At 51.5% G+C, this 13,967-nt stretch overlaps 1 protein-coding gene across 12 annotated transcripts in view; it reads right to left on the reverse strand.

The window, feature by feature from the left end:
- The window catches only part of RYR1 (ryanodine receptor 1), a 224,394-nt gene that overhangs the window by 59,250 nt on the left and 151,177 nt on the right, over nucleotides 1–13,967 (reverse strand). For 7 of the 12 annotated variants that reach the window (XM_083753554.1, XM_083753552.1, XM_083753559.1 and 4 more), the window contains exons 66-75: nucleotides 13,414–13,728; nucleotides 12,712–12,952; nucleotides 10,860–10,947; nucleotides 10,656–10,748; nucleotides 8,962–8,976; nucleotides 6,815–6,985; nucleotides 5,209–5,268; nucleotides 4,915–5,052; nucleotides 3,443–3,555; nucleotides 513–609 (exon numbers count right to left, since the gene is read on the reverse strand). In XM_083753554.1, the coding sequence (XP_083609680.1) occupies nucleotides 513–609; nucleotides 3,443–3,555; nucleotides 4,915–5,052; nucleotides 5,209–5,268; nucleotides 6,815–6,985; nucleotides 8,962–8,976; nucleotides 10,656–10,748; nucleotides 10,860–10,947; nucleotides 12,712–12,952; nucleotides 13,414–13,728 (1,331 nt within the window). The remainder of the gene's footprint in view (nucleotides 1–512; nucleotides 610–3,442; nucleotides 3,556–4,914; nucleotides 5,053–5,208; nucleotides 5,269–6,814; nucleotides 6,986–8,961; nucleotides 8,977–10,655; nucleotides 10,749–10,859; nucleotides 10,948–12,711; nucleotides 12,953–13,413; nucleotides 13,729–13,967) is intronic. The other 5 variants (XM_083753557.1, XM_083753553.1, XM_083753561.1 and 2 more) reach the window with 1 other exon arrangement.

A 13,967-nucleotide genomic window follows, 5' to 3' on the forward strand; every position in this document is an offset into this window, starting at 1 on the left:
CCTATCTCAACCTGTGGGTCCCCAGATGTTGTTGGACTACAACTCCCATCACCCTTAGCTAGCAAGGCCAGAGCTCAGGGATGATGGGAGTTGTAGTTCAACAACATCTGGGGACCCACAGGCTGAGAACCACTGTCCCAGGGTATATCACCTGGTGTGCATATATATATATATATATATCGGTTGGAAATATGGGAGGACTAGAAAACTCAGTGGCTCATTCCACACCCAGCTCAGCACCTCTCCTGTTCTCCCTCCCAGGAAGGGCATTCCAGACCCAATGATGTCTCTTCCATTCCTGCTATTAAACCGAAGCCAGAACACTGCTCTTTGCTGCCAACGAGTCAGGCATATGGAGGACTTCCACCACAGAGCTGCCAAGTGGTACATGCCCCCCTGCATGTGTGCGTGTGTGAATGCACACACACACACATGGCGTCCAACATTCCATTTAATGCTAGACCTTCAGGCTGCGCATAGCATTTGGTTCCCATTCTTTCCCCAGGACTCACAGACAGATCGTCAATCATCCTGTCTTCAAAGGGGTGCTCTTCGGTAAGGATCCAGGACAGCTTGTAGCTCTCCAAGTACATGTTGCAAGCCCGGTGCCTGGAAAGCAGACGGGGGCAGGTCAGCCATTAGCCCAGCTCTGCCCTGCCTGCTTCACGTAGTGAAGAGGTACACAGGAGCGGGGTACCATGCTTGCGAGATCACTGTGCCCCATAGATGCCCAGTTGAATACTTTATGTTAGGATTTTTACCCATCCATGCTGCTCCAGCAGTACAATGGTGCCCCGCAAGACAAACGCCTCGCAAGACGGAAAACCCGCTAGACGAAAGGGTTTTCCGTTTTGGAGGCGCTTCGCAAAACGAATTTCCCTATAGGCTTGCTTCGCAAGAAAAAATGCCTTGCGAGTTCCTGCGGGTTTTCCCCCCTTTCCCCCCCTTTTCCTAAGCCGCTAAGCCGCTTATCAGCTGATCCGCTAAAAGCCGCTAAACCGCTAATAGCACTAATCCACTAAGCTGTCAATGGGCTTGCTTCGCAAGATGAAAAAACCGCTAAACGAAGAGCCTCACGGAACGGATTAATTTCGTCTTGCGAGGCACCACTGTAGCACTATGTTTTGTGTATATCATGTGAGTGTGTGAGCGTGAGACAGGAAGTCTCAGTACTGTTGGAAGTTGGTTTCACTTCTGAAAGCGTTGTTTTTCTGTACTGGTGCTCAGAGAGCACAGACATGCTGATGGATTTGCTGTATATAGGTAAAGGGACCCCTGACCGTTAGGTCCAGTCGGGATCGATTCTGGGGATGCAGCACTTATCTCGCTTTACTGGCCAAGGAAGCCGGCATACAGCTTCTGGGTCATGTGGCCAGCATGACTAAGCCGCTTCTGGAGAACCAGGGCAGCGCACGGAAACGGCGTTTACCTTCCCGCCGGAGTGGTACTGTCAGGGAACTGCCATCAGTGCCGGAGGGAAAGAGCAAAATCCAGAGGGATTCCAGAGAGCATCCCGGGATTGGGAGAGGCAGCCCATCTTCTGGGGAAGGGAATCAGCATAGCACCAGTGGAGAAGGGGGGCAGATGGGGGAATCGGCGAGGCGGTCCCATGACTCCTTGCCGGGGACCAGCGGGGAGAGTAGGGGTCCTCCGCTGCCTACGCCCTCCTTGCGCAGAAGGCTTTCGCGCAGAGAGAGTAGGAGGAGACTAGGCGTCAAAGAGCTTCTTTGCTGGAAGAAGTTTAAGAAACGCCCACTGACGGATTCTGCCAGCGATTGAGACAGCTGTCCGGACAGAAAAGGTTCACTCAGGCAACCCAGCCAGGTGTTTGCACCGGCTTACGCACGAGCAACCCCGAGAACCATTACAGGTACCTATTCATCTACTTGCATTTTTGACGTTCTTTCGAACTGCTAGGTTGGCAGGAGCAGGGACCGAGCAACGGGGGCTCACCCCGTCGTGGGAATCGAACCGCCGACCTTCTGATCGGCAAGTCCTAGGCTTAGTAGTTTAACCCACAGCGCCACCCGCGTCCCCTCTCTGTATATATAGACTGTAAATAAAGTAGTTTTAGAACTACGATTGACTCTTTCTTCTGCTATGATAGGCCAGAAGACGAGTGTGGTCCTCTCAGGAGAGAGGGGTCGCTTATCACAGGTATTTCTGGACTGAGGGAGATTTACAGCCAGGGAGACCACCGGAAAGACGCCCTGATGACTTAGGAAGTTTCCAACACTTTAATCCGGGGAACAGGAGCTGCTACAGGTGTCACATAACACCCCTGCCACACTTGTAAGAAATCAATCTTTTGATATGGCAGTCCCCACACTTCGGAACTCCCTGCCTATTGACATCAGGTAGGTACTTTCACTGTACTCCTTTCAGTGCCCGCTAAAAACATTTTTTTGTTTAGGCAAGCCTATCCAGGCATGTAGAATGCTGACATGGGATAGCTCAGTCAGCAGAGAATGAGACTCTCAACCTCAGGGCTATGGGTTTGAGCCCCATGTTGGGCAAAGACATGACCCTATTGATCCTTTTGAACTCTATGTGGGTTTTCTAATTCTACGTGGGTTTTCAGCTTATCGTTGATTTTAATTTTTTTTAAAAAAATGTTTCATACGGCTGTTTTCAATTGCTTTTCTTTTACTGGTGACGGCCCTCCTCTTTTCGTAAATCGCGTTGAGGTTTTATTGCAACACAGCGGCATATAAATCTTATGGAATAAATAAATAATTCCCCCCCCAGCCCATGGCACGGCCAGCTAGTGGTCCCAGCAATTAAATAAATAATTTTCAGAAAAACAGGCTCAGGGTGGCTAACAACAAATTTAAAACACTTAATTGATGCAACAAAAAACAGCATAAAATACAGTATAAAATGTGAATAACAATAAATTCAGAATTCAAAAATCAATTTAGGAGGGAAATCTATCCAATATACATTAGATGATCACCAGGGCTAGCTGGCTAAATTAGTCCTATTTGGACCAGCGAGGAGACCAGGGGAGAATTAGCTGTGGGATCCCAGAGCAAGTAATCTTCATAAAAAGGGGAGGGGGAGGGAAGGAAGGGGAATAAAAGATCAGGCTAAGTTCAGATTGAAAGCCAGGCGGAATAGCTCTGTCTTACAGGCCCTGCGGAAGGATGTTAAATCCTTCAGGGTCTTGGTCTCATGGGACAGAGCATTCCACCAGGTCGGAGCCATCACTGAGAAGGCCCTGGTCCTGGTGGAGGATAATCTGACTTCCTTAGGGCCCGGGACCTCTAAACTATGATTATTCATGGGCCTTAAGGTCCTCTGCGGGGCAGACCATAAGTGTCTGTGTGGTCACAGAGACCTCCCGAACCCACAGCTGGGATGCCGGAGGGTTTGTGTGGATTGAGCGAAATACAACTCAACGAGACGGAGCTCAAAACCTCCCCGGATCACCTCAACTCACCTGGGCAGGTTGTAGAGGGGCGTCATGCGGAAGCAGGCCACCACGGCTCGCCGCCGTTGCTTGGAGAGCAGTTTGTGCCACACGGCCTTCTTTGACTTGTAAGGATGCTCCGTCTGCGGGGGGTGTACAAATCTCACTGGGGTTGGAGGGCTGGGAGACTTCTTCAATCATTTCCCACCTACTTTCCCCTCTCCCTTTTCCAGCATGCTTCCTCCCTCTGACCCCTTGTCTCTGAGGGATCTCATGAAGGTGGCTGGAGGCTTCAGGGCAGAAAATCGTTTGCAGGTGTCTACCAGGGCACCTCTCCATTCTGAAGGAAATCAGCCCTGAGTGCTCACTGGAAGGACAGATCCTGAAGCTGAGGCTCCAAGACTTTGGCCACCTCATGAGAGGAGAAGACTCCCTGGAAAAGACCCTGGTGTTGGGAAAGATGCGAGGGCACAAGGAGAAGGGGATGACAGAGGATGAGATGGTGGGACAGTGTTCTCGAAGCTTCCAGAATGAGTTTGACCAAACTGCGGGAGGCAGTGGAAGACAGGAGTGCCTGGCATGCTCTGGTCCATGGGGTTACGAAGAGTCGGACATGACTAAACGACTAAACAACAACAACCAGGGCACAGGAGCTGTAGCTCAGTGACAGAACACCTGCGCTGCCTGCAGAAAGTCCCAGCTTCAATCTCTGGGCAAATCCAGGTAGGGCTAGGGAGGTCCCATGCCTGAAATCTGGGACAGCCACTGCAGGTCAGTGTAGATGTTACCGAACTGGATAGATTCAGAGTGAGGCAGCTTTCTATACACCTGTTCCACCCATGTCAGATCTGAGGAGGGGATTCCAAGTGTACTAGAGTTAACTAGACAGCCCCAAAGGGAACTGAACTGCCTTCTGCAGCTATCCTTTCAAGCTGTAGATGTTTTAATGAACTCCTCTGTAGGGAGCTCTCCGTTTAACAGAACAGCAGAAGTGATGGCAACCCGTTAAAAGTTCGAAGGCCCTTACCCAGGTGAGCCACTTAACAGGTGCCCCAATCAGTGTTTTTCAACATTTTTTGGGCAAAGGCACACTTGTTTCATGAAAAAAATCACGAGGCACACCACCATTAGAAACGGTTTAATATTTTTTTCTTTAACGGCAAACAAAAACGTTGTGGACCGTTCTCTGCTCAGCGGAGATCAATCCACTGATCCCCCCTGAGCCGGTGGATTACAGCTCCGTCTGATCCCCACCCAGGACGGATGGAAAATAGGGTGGACACAGTCCGGCGCCCGCTTAGTGGGCGAAAATTTGACATTTTTTTAAAAAAAATCTTTCGAATTTTTCAATTTTTCCCACGGCACACCAGGCAACATCTCGCGGCACACTAGTGTGCCGCGGAACAGTGGTTGAAAAACACTGGCCTAGATCACCTGCTGGTTAAATCTGGCCACATTCTTCTGGCTGCTAAACCCAGCTTGCCAGCTTTCTCTGCCTGTACCTGCTCCAGGTGGTAGAGCACAGCCGAAACCTCCTGAACCCGTTTGACAATCTTTTCCGGATTGTTGCTGTCCTCGGCTTTGCCAGACATCTCCTTGTAAAGGGCCATCTGCCAGCGCATGGAGGAGGAGTTCTCACACTGCAAGGGGGAAAAAAAGATGGGTGTCACTGCAGTTGAGAATGACTTGTGCCCCTCATTCAGGCTAAGGAGGCCTGACTTGCTCCCTGACTAGTCTGGGAGGTGTATTTTGAACTTGCAAAGATCTCCTTCCTCAAGCATCCTTGTGACACTCACCTTGCCCTGGAGGTGCAGGTTGTTGTTGAGGAATTCACGTACCTCCTCATCAGTGTCTTTCTGTAGAGATTGAAAGAAAGAGGAGGCCTTCATATGAGAAAAGGAGAGTGGCAACAGTCACGCCTGATATTATTTGGCAACAAGTACCTGTGAGCTGTACTGTACACACATGCTTATGGTACTATATTTATGATTATGATTATTGACTACATTTATATCCAACCTTTCGTCCAAATAAGAGGGTTATTCTTGCCTGCTGCCCGGTTGGCACTGACCCAAGACAGAGCCTTCTTGGTGGTGGCTCCCTTTCTGTGGAATGCTGCACCAGGTGAAGTGCACCTGCCTCCCTCAATACAGAAGAAAGTTAAAAACATTCCTGATTACCCAGGCATTTTATGGCTGAGAGATACTGGCTACGGCAACCATGAAATTATTAACTGTGAGGGTATGTGACTGTTTTTAAATGCTTCTTGATGTTCTAAATGTGTCTGAATATTTTTTGATGTTTTCAAGTACAGTGGTACCTCTGGTTACAAACTTAATTCGTTCTGGAGATCCGTTCTTAAGCTGAAACCGTTCTTATCCTGAGGCGCGCTTTCACTAATGGGGTCTCCTGCTGCGGCACGCGCCTCTGGCGCACGATTTCCGTTCGTATCCTGGGGCAAAGTTTGCAACCAGGAGCAGCTGCCTCTGGGTTAGCAGAGCTCGTAACCTGAAGCATTCATAACCAGAAGCGTTCGTAAGCAGAGGTACCACTGTATGTTTTTATTCAATTTCAAATTGTACTTTTGCTGTTTGCCACCCTGGGCTCCTTTGGGATGAAGGGCGGGATGAAATTTGGAAACTAATACAGTGGACGCTCGGGTTGCGAACGTGATCTGTGTGGGATACACGTTCGCAAACTGCAGCATTCGCAACCCATGTCTGCACACACGAGGGTTGTGATTCAGCGCTTCTGCGCATGCTCGACCGCTCAAACCCGGAAGTAACCTGTTCCAGTACTTCTGGGTTTTGGCCGTCCGGAATCCAAAAAAGGGACACGGGTGGCGCTGTGGGTTAAACCACAGAGCCTAGAACTTGCCAATCAGGAGGTCGGCGGTTCAAATCCCCGCGACGGGGTGAGCTCCCATTGCTCGGTCCCTGCTCCTGCCCACCTAGCAGTTCGAAAGCACGTCAAAGTGCAAGTAGATAAATAGGTACCGCTCTGGCGGGAAGGGAAACGGCGTTTCCGTGCGCTGCTCTGGTTCGCCAGAAGCGGCGTAGTCATTCTGCCACATGACCCGGAAGCTGTACGCCGGCTCCCTCGGCCAATAAAGCGAGATGAGTGCCGCAACCCCAGAGTTGGCAACGACTGGACCTAATGGTCAGGGGTCCCTTTACCTTTACTAACCCGAAAAAATGCAACCTGAAGCGGCTATAACCTGAGGTATGACTGTATACTTGTATTTCATTATAATTTTATTCTAAGTCCTCTTCCTCCAGCAGTGGCAAGAAAGCTGACCATTGGGCCCCCATTAGCTTTGGGAGACTGGGAACCCCCACTTCCAAACCTCCCTGTGTGAAAGAGGCAGATAATTATTCCCATGCCCCCCCACAACCTTCTCACCAGGGCATAGCGTATCTTAGCCAAGTTGATCAGCTCCTGGTCCGTGGGGGAGCACATGTTCAGCCCAATGGGGAGCATCTTCTTAAGCGTGGCCACGATGAGCGATGTCTGCACAGAATAGCGGTCCCCACGCCTCTTCTTCTTGGTCCGCTCCTGGTCCGAGCCACCCGACTGGGAGGAAGGTTAGGAGAAGGAGACAAGGGGAATTAACACTGTGCGGGGAGTTGTGGCAGGGGGACCGGCCACTCGGGCTATCCTACGGCATGCCAAGAGATCAGCTGGGCAAAAGCTTAACGGCCAAGCGCCGCGCTAAGGATTCAGTGAGGTTTGGGGCGCGGGGGTGGGAGATGGGGTCTAAAGGCTCCCCCCCATGGGAGAATGACGGGCGAGTGTTTTCCTTCGCAAGAAGAGAAGAGGAAGAAGAACCCCCCAGCAACGGCCAACGTTGTTCCTTGCACAAAGGGACTCCATGGGGGTAGACGTCCTTTGCAGTCTGCTCCAAATGTAGGAAGGTCTTTACTACATGGAATCTTCAAATGGGGGTGTAGGGAAAATACGCCCATTGTTACTTCTGAGGTGTTCTGCCAGGGGTGCATGGATCAAAAACCCGCAAGCATGCACTGGCTTCTTGATCCATAAACTGGAGACGAAATAAAAGAAAATGCTCACACCGGGTGACTTCAGAAGCAGCAATGCGCGTGGTTTTCACCCTACATGAGAGCTGTCCTCATGTACGGAAAACGCCCTGAACGAATCAGCCTTATGGGGATGAGAAGGAGGCACTGGGGTGTGGGGTGGGAGTCTGGGATCCAGCGCATGGCAGTGTAGACTGGGAGGACGGCTGAGGGTTGGGTAGTGTGTAAGAGATCCAGCAATGTGTAATTAGAGGCACAGAAGAGGCTCAGTAGGAGGGCTTTGAAGGGATCTAGGCAGTACCAGAAGAGAACGGTGCAAGCGAGTGGGTCGCACACAGCTTTCCCAAGCCTCGTGCCCTTCGGATGTTTTGGACAACTCCCATCAGCCCCGGAACAGGGATGATGGGAGTTGCAGTCCAAAAGGCTGGGGAAGGCTTGTATAAGGTGTATAAGGCAAAGACGGCCTAGGAAACAGGAGACAGATTTTGGAATCTCACTGATGAAGGCAGGCAGGGCTGGAGATGAGTGGGAGAAGGACTGAACTTGCATGAAATGGAGCTGCCGCCATCCCCGCCCCCTGGAAAGGTAACGTGAACCAAGATACCCTTGTCTCCTTCCCCGCCGTGCCTTTGTCCTCCTACATTCCGCTGTGCAAAAGAGCCTTTCTAACCTCTACACATAACCACACACAGAGACACACAGCACCGTTGGCAGCCAAGAGACATAATCTACCACGTGTGGCGTCGCGGGCACCCCCCCCCATGTGGTGGCAGGGCAGCAGGCGGTGGCAAATGATGTCACAACAGCTGGATTATGGGATCTGGGATCCAGAAGGCAGGGGAGGGGAAGAGATGGCAAGTAGGGGAAACCCCGGAGTACATGGGTCCAGGTTAGGGGACGGAGATCTGTGCATGGCCCAATGCATGCTGGGAGAGGAAGAAGGCTTCCGGAAACAAGCAAATGGAGGGTTTTTTTTAAGGAAGGGGCCACTTGCGGTCAGAGGCTTCAGGACAGTCTGGCCAGGGAGACGAATGACGTAACTCCGGAAGCAGGTGTGGGTCGTCCCCCCGCCCTGAAATATGGCGTCTTGTCCAAGGGCATGATGGGAGTTTGGTCCCGCCAACGGAGGGCACTTGGTGGCTCGTCAGTGCCAACCCATCGGATGCATGATGCGTTGCTGCCACAGCCACAGAAAGCCACTGCGTTCTTGCCATCCTCCATGCAGCCGCGAGCCCTTCCCTCTCTCCCTGCACCCCTGATTATATCGAGATCATAGCTGTCAACCTTTCCCTTTTCTTGCGAGGAATCCTATTCGGAATAAGGGGATTTCCCTTAAAAAAGGGGAAAACGTTGACAGCTATGATCGAGATGGTTCTCTCCCAGGAGGAGGGAGGGGAGGGTTACGGCAGAGATGCGCACTGCACCATGCTGTCTCCACAGGATCACCCCCCAAAAAACCCCCGACAACAACAACAACAAAAGGGGTGGCGGAACGTCCGTTATTTCGCTAACCTGGCCTTCTCCAGACTAAACTCAACACAGGCGAGGGGAGAAGAGGGAGACAAGACAGAAGAGGAGAAAGAGAAGGTTAGACGGAGTGGCAAACTCCCCTCCCTCTCACACAAACACCCGGCAAAGAATTCAGGGAAGGTCCAAGAAGGTGCAAAATTGTCCACCGGCATCTTTCTTCTCCCCACAGCCCTGCCCAAACTGAGCAATCCGAAGAGCGAGAAAGCTGCTGCGTACAGGAAGAGGTCCAGGCCCGAGCCTTGGGCACAATTTGGCTGGCATGGAATCTTCCCGCTCTTTTGTGTTTTTGCTTTTGTTTTCCAAAAGAAGAGAACCAGGTTTCTAGTCCTCCCTGTTCACAAGAGGAAGGAAAGCATGCAGGCAGGTCCGCTGAGGGATCCTTGAGCAGGACATCCGTATGGTTAAGTGGAGGGGCTCTCTGATGCCCCCCAAACCGTGATGCCCTTTGTCAACCCATGGTGTCCTCCCTCCCCACTTTACCCCAGCCTAACCCGCCCTCCTAGATCTCCAACACAAAAGCTGCTTCTTGGGCCCAGGCTTTCTGCATGCTGCAAAGAGATAAGAGCTGAATTGTGCAAGCGTGGGGTGGGCGAGGAAGCACAAAACTGATGGTTCAAAGAGCAGGTGGCAGCCAAGTTGAAAGGGTGGGGGTGGGGTGGCAGGCCCTCTCAGAGGCAGCCTGTGGCAGATTGTGGTGCAGCTGAAGATGGGGTGGTGATGGCGATGGGATGCATTTGGCTGAGGTGGGGGGTGGTCCACTTCAACATGCAGTAGGTACCCCACAAAGGAAAGGAAAAGACAGTTTTAATAATGTTGTTCAACTATTATCACCATTGTTTATTAAATTTGTACACTGCCTGTGATGGTTATGGGTGGGTTACTCGTGCGTAAACTGCCTCCACTTCAGTTAGATCGTTTGCTCAACCATGTTTAGGGTTAGAGCTCGCCCTCCGTGACCTGTTAGTCACTTGCAGAATCCGTCAGTGGGCGTTTCTTGAATCTCTTCCAGCATAAAAGCTGTTTGACCCCAAGTCTCCGCCTGTGTTCCCTGCGCAGAACGCGTCTGCGCAGGCAAGGGGACGGCAAGGGCGTGCCAGCGCTCTCTCCGCTGGTCTCGGTTGAAGGGTCTCGGAGCCCTGACACCGATTCCTCCATCTCCCTCTCCTCTCTATTGGTGTCACACTGAATTCCTTCCCCCCGACTGGTTCCCTCTCCGGCATCGCTCTGGAGCCCTGCCTCCGCTTTTCTCTCTGATGTCAGTTCCCTGACACTGCCCTTCATCCGAAGATCACAACATAAAAATCATTTGCACAGGTCTTTTTTGCCCTAACAGATTACCCCAGTAATCCACACAACAGCCCTGAAAGGCGGGCAGGAACGATTACTGACATGTTAGGGGGAGGTGGGACTGGGAGGGAGCAATAAGGGTTTGCCTAAGGGCATCTAATAATCTCATGGCTGTCTTGGGGACTTCCTGTTCCACAGGAAGTCAACCCTTGTCGACTGCACTAGGGCAGCCAATCAGGGACTTCTGGTCGAAACAGAACCCAGAGTTTGTCGTTTCAAAGGTTCGTCTAGGCTCCCCTTTCGGGGGTGATAGGCTGGCTCCAGGTAGGGGGAGACCCTCCACCCCTGGTGGCAAGCACCCCTCTTCCACACCCCAGCCCTCCTCTCACCTTGGACATTTTGCTCTTGCTGTCGGCTGTCAGGAAGGACATGTTGTTGATTTCGTTCTGCACTACAAAGTTCTGCTCTTCCCGTTTGAAGTTCTGGGGCATGGGAGGGAAGAACAGGTGAGCCACATTTCGTGGGAGATGCTCTCGCGCGTCTCCATCAGCACCCACGCAACCACCACCCCCTCTGCCAAAAAGGTGACTCACGTGTGACTTGGACCAGTAAATGAAGACCTCCCCGACCATGCGGAACAGCTCCTCGGCATCCGAGTTCGGTTCCGTCAACCAGTTGGCCCTGCAGATTAAAAAAGAACGGTCAGTAGATACCACCTTCCCACTTCCATAGCTAATGGGGCGTGTGCAGGGTACATTATAAACAACACACAACACAACTGATTTAAGGCATGGTATTAGATTATCTCCCCCCTTTTGTCCCATCTCTGTAATTGGACAATGCAAGTTGTTGCTGGATGGTGCAGTTATCTAGATATAAACATTTGGAAGGGAAACGTAGCAAATCGTCACAACTTTCTGGGTATTTGGCGGTTAGGCATTGGTATAGTTCTGTAGATGGAAGAGGGGAGGTAGTGCCATCACCTGCCCCACGTATTGAAGGGTAGTCTGTTAAAGGATTCTGGGGTATGTGGCCCTGTCCAAAGCCTAGGGAGGTTAGGGCTTAAGGCACACCCCCTATTGGTGACTCTGGGAGGGGGGATTCCTAGTTGATGTGCATCAGCAGGACTCCCCCTACTGGTGGTTAACCCTTCCCGGACTTCAAGCAGACGGGCTGGAGTCGGATATAGTCACTTAGGACCAATGCCTAAGCCAATACCGCTCATCACCTGTAACCAATCAAGTTGTGGCCTTTTTTAGCCCATTAACCTTAATAATTGTGTCATGTGTCATTATTTCCGACTTGGGGGTGGGGGTCGGGAACTCGCCACGCAAGTCTGCCTGCAGCTTGCGAGTGTGGTATCTGAAAGAGGGACTCAGGCAGAAACACCAGGCACCTTGCTCCTTGTACCGCTGGAGCACTTCTCAGACAGACCGAGACATTATTAGCTCAATCTCTGCCGTGCTGCAGTGCCACCCCCTGCGGTGGCCAGAGCTGGAACTCTGTGATTGGAGGAAGCAACAGGAGCCTCGCCAACTCGCTTGCTCCAAGCTGTGCTGTTTAGTCTGAGTAACTGTGATACGGAGCAGCAGCAGAGGCCGCATGCCCTGGACCCCATCTTTGACTATGTTCCTGCCTCTGAACCCGTGGTTCTCATCTACCCAACCTGGTACCTGAACGTTGGTGTGACAATTGATGACCTCCTTCTACTGGTCCACAATAGAAAGCATCCTCTCATATTGTATCACAGTGTGGTACGTTGGCTTGACAGCCACGGACAGAAAGTCTTTACAGAGGGTGGTGAATACAGCCCATGATATCATGGGCTGCCCCCTGAGCCCACTAGATGACATCGCAAGGGACCGTTGCCTTAGGAGAGCGAGAAAAATTCTCAGGGACGATTCACACCCTGGCCAGCACCTCTTTAATCTTCTACCCTCGGGCAGGAGATATAGAAGTATAATCAGTCGTACCAACAGGCTAAAAAAACAGTTTCTATCCGTGGGCTGTTAGGCTGCTGAATGGAAAATAATATAGTGCAACTGACTTTCAGGGTTGGTGTGTTGTATGACAAGCACACAGAGTGAAATGAGATTGAGTGTTTGTGTGGGGGGAAGGGAGGCTCGGTTAATTTAATTGTACACAGGTTGTACATTGACAATAAAGGTATTATTATTATTATTATTTAACCTAGTGGAATTTATGTGAGGACTAGACTGATGTTCAAACAACGCAGCAGTAAAGTTCAAGGACCCAGGGATGTGTGGAGCAGAGTGGTGAGGGGTGAAGCCCGGGAAGAGGGAGTGTGGCCTGGGGAGAGGGCCAGAGAGGGCCGGAGAGAGAGACCTGGAGGCCGCATATGGCCCCTAGGCCTAAGGTTCCCCACCTCTGTTGTAAACCTGTGTTGCAGGAAAGCGTTAACACCCTGTGCAAAATCCGAAGTACCTGCTGTTGTCAACGTAGCGGATGAGCAGGGGGTATAGGGCGTAGAGATCGCGGCAGAGCACAGAGAACTCGTCCCTGATCAGCAGCTCGGCATCCTCCGACTCAGTTTTCGCCTCCAGCCGCAGCTGGTCCTCCTCGGCCACCACTTTCCCGGAGCGCTTCTTCAGCTTCTCCATGGTTGGAATGAAATGGGAGCGGAGCAGTTCCGGCTTGGCTTTGCTGACGATGGGCTGAGCGAAGACTACGTGTGGAAGAATTAAGAAGATGGGGCTTCAGATGAGAAAAAGTGCCTCAAATCCCACATAAATGGCCTCGGTCCAGTATACCTGAAGGAGCGTCTCCACCCCCATCGTTGTACCTGGACGCTGAGGTCCAGCTCCGAGGGCCTTCTGGTGGTTCCCTCCCTGCGAGAAGCCAAGTTACAGGGAACCAGGCAGAGGGCCTTCTCGGTGGTGGCGCCTTCCCTGTGGAATGCCCTCCCCCCAGATGTCAAAGAGAACAACAACTACCAGACTTTTAGAAGACATCTGAAGGCAGCCCTGTTTAGGGAAGCTTTTAATGTTTGATGTATTACAGTATTTTAATATATTTTTTGGAAGCCACCCAGAGTGGCTGGGGAAGCCCAGCCAGATGGGCAGGGTATAAATAATAAAATTATTATTATTATTATTCACATCCTCCTTGTTCTCTGACCCTCCATACCTGCCAACCGCTTCATCCAGGAAGCTTCGTCGATGCCCAGGTTGTTGACGATGATCTTCAGGATGTTGCCCAGCAGGGTGTTGAGTTGGTCGGAGGTCACATCCGTGCACCAGGGGCCCTGGGGGTTGGTTTCAGGGCCCCGCTCCCACCAGCGGGGCAAGTAGTTGCAGAGCATCGGCAGGGTGACCTCGATCACATGGGGCATCTCGGTGTAGCGGGCCCCTGACTCCGCCAGCCCGCTGATGTCCTTCATCAGCTTGTCCAGTACAGGGATGTCTGGGCACATCTCCTCCACACGGTTTGGAAGACCTAGGACTGGGGGTGCAAAGGGGAGGGCATGAAACCCCTGGATTGGGAACAGAGGAGGTGCAAAACGACCCACACATTCAAGGAAAGCTTTTAATGTTTAACAGACTATTGTATTTTAATATTCTGTTGGAAGCCGCCCAGAGTGGCTGGGGAAACCGAAATGATATACAACGAATTGAAGAAAATGTTCCATTTAACATTTGTTAAAAAACCTGAAGCTTTTTTATTAGGGATTGTAGGGAAAG

Source organism: Podarcis gaigeae (assembly GCF_964106915.1).
Source record: "Podarcis gaigeae genome assembly, chromosome: 8".
Classification (NCBI taxonomy): Eukaryota; Metazoa; Chordata; class Lepidosauria; order Squamata; family Lacertidae; genus Podarcis; species Podarcis gaigeae.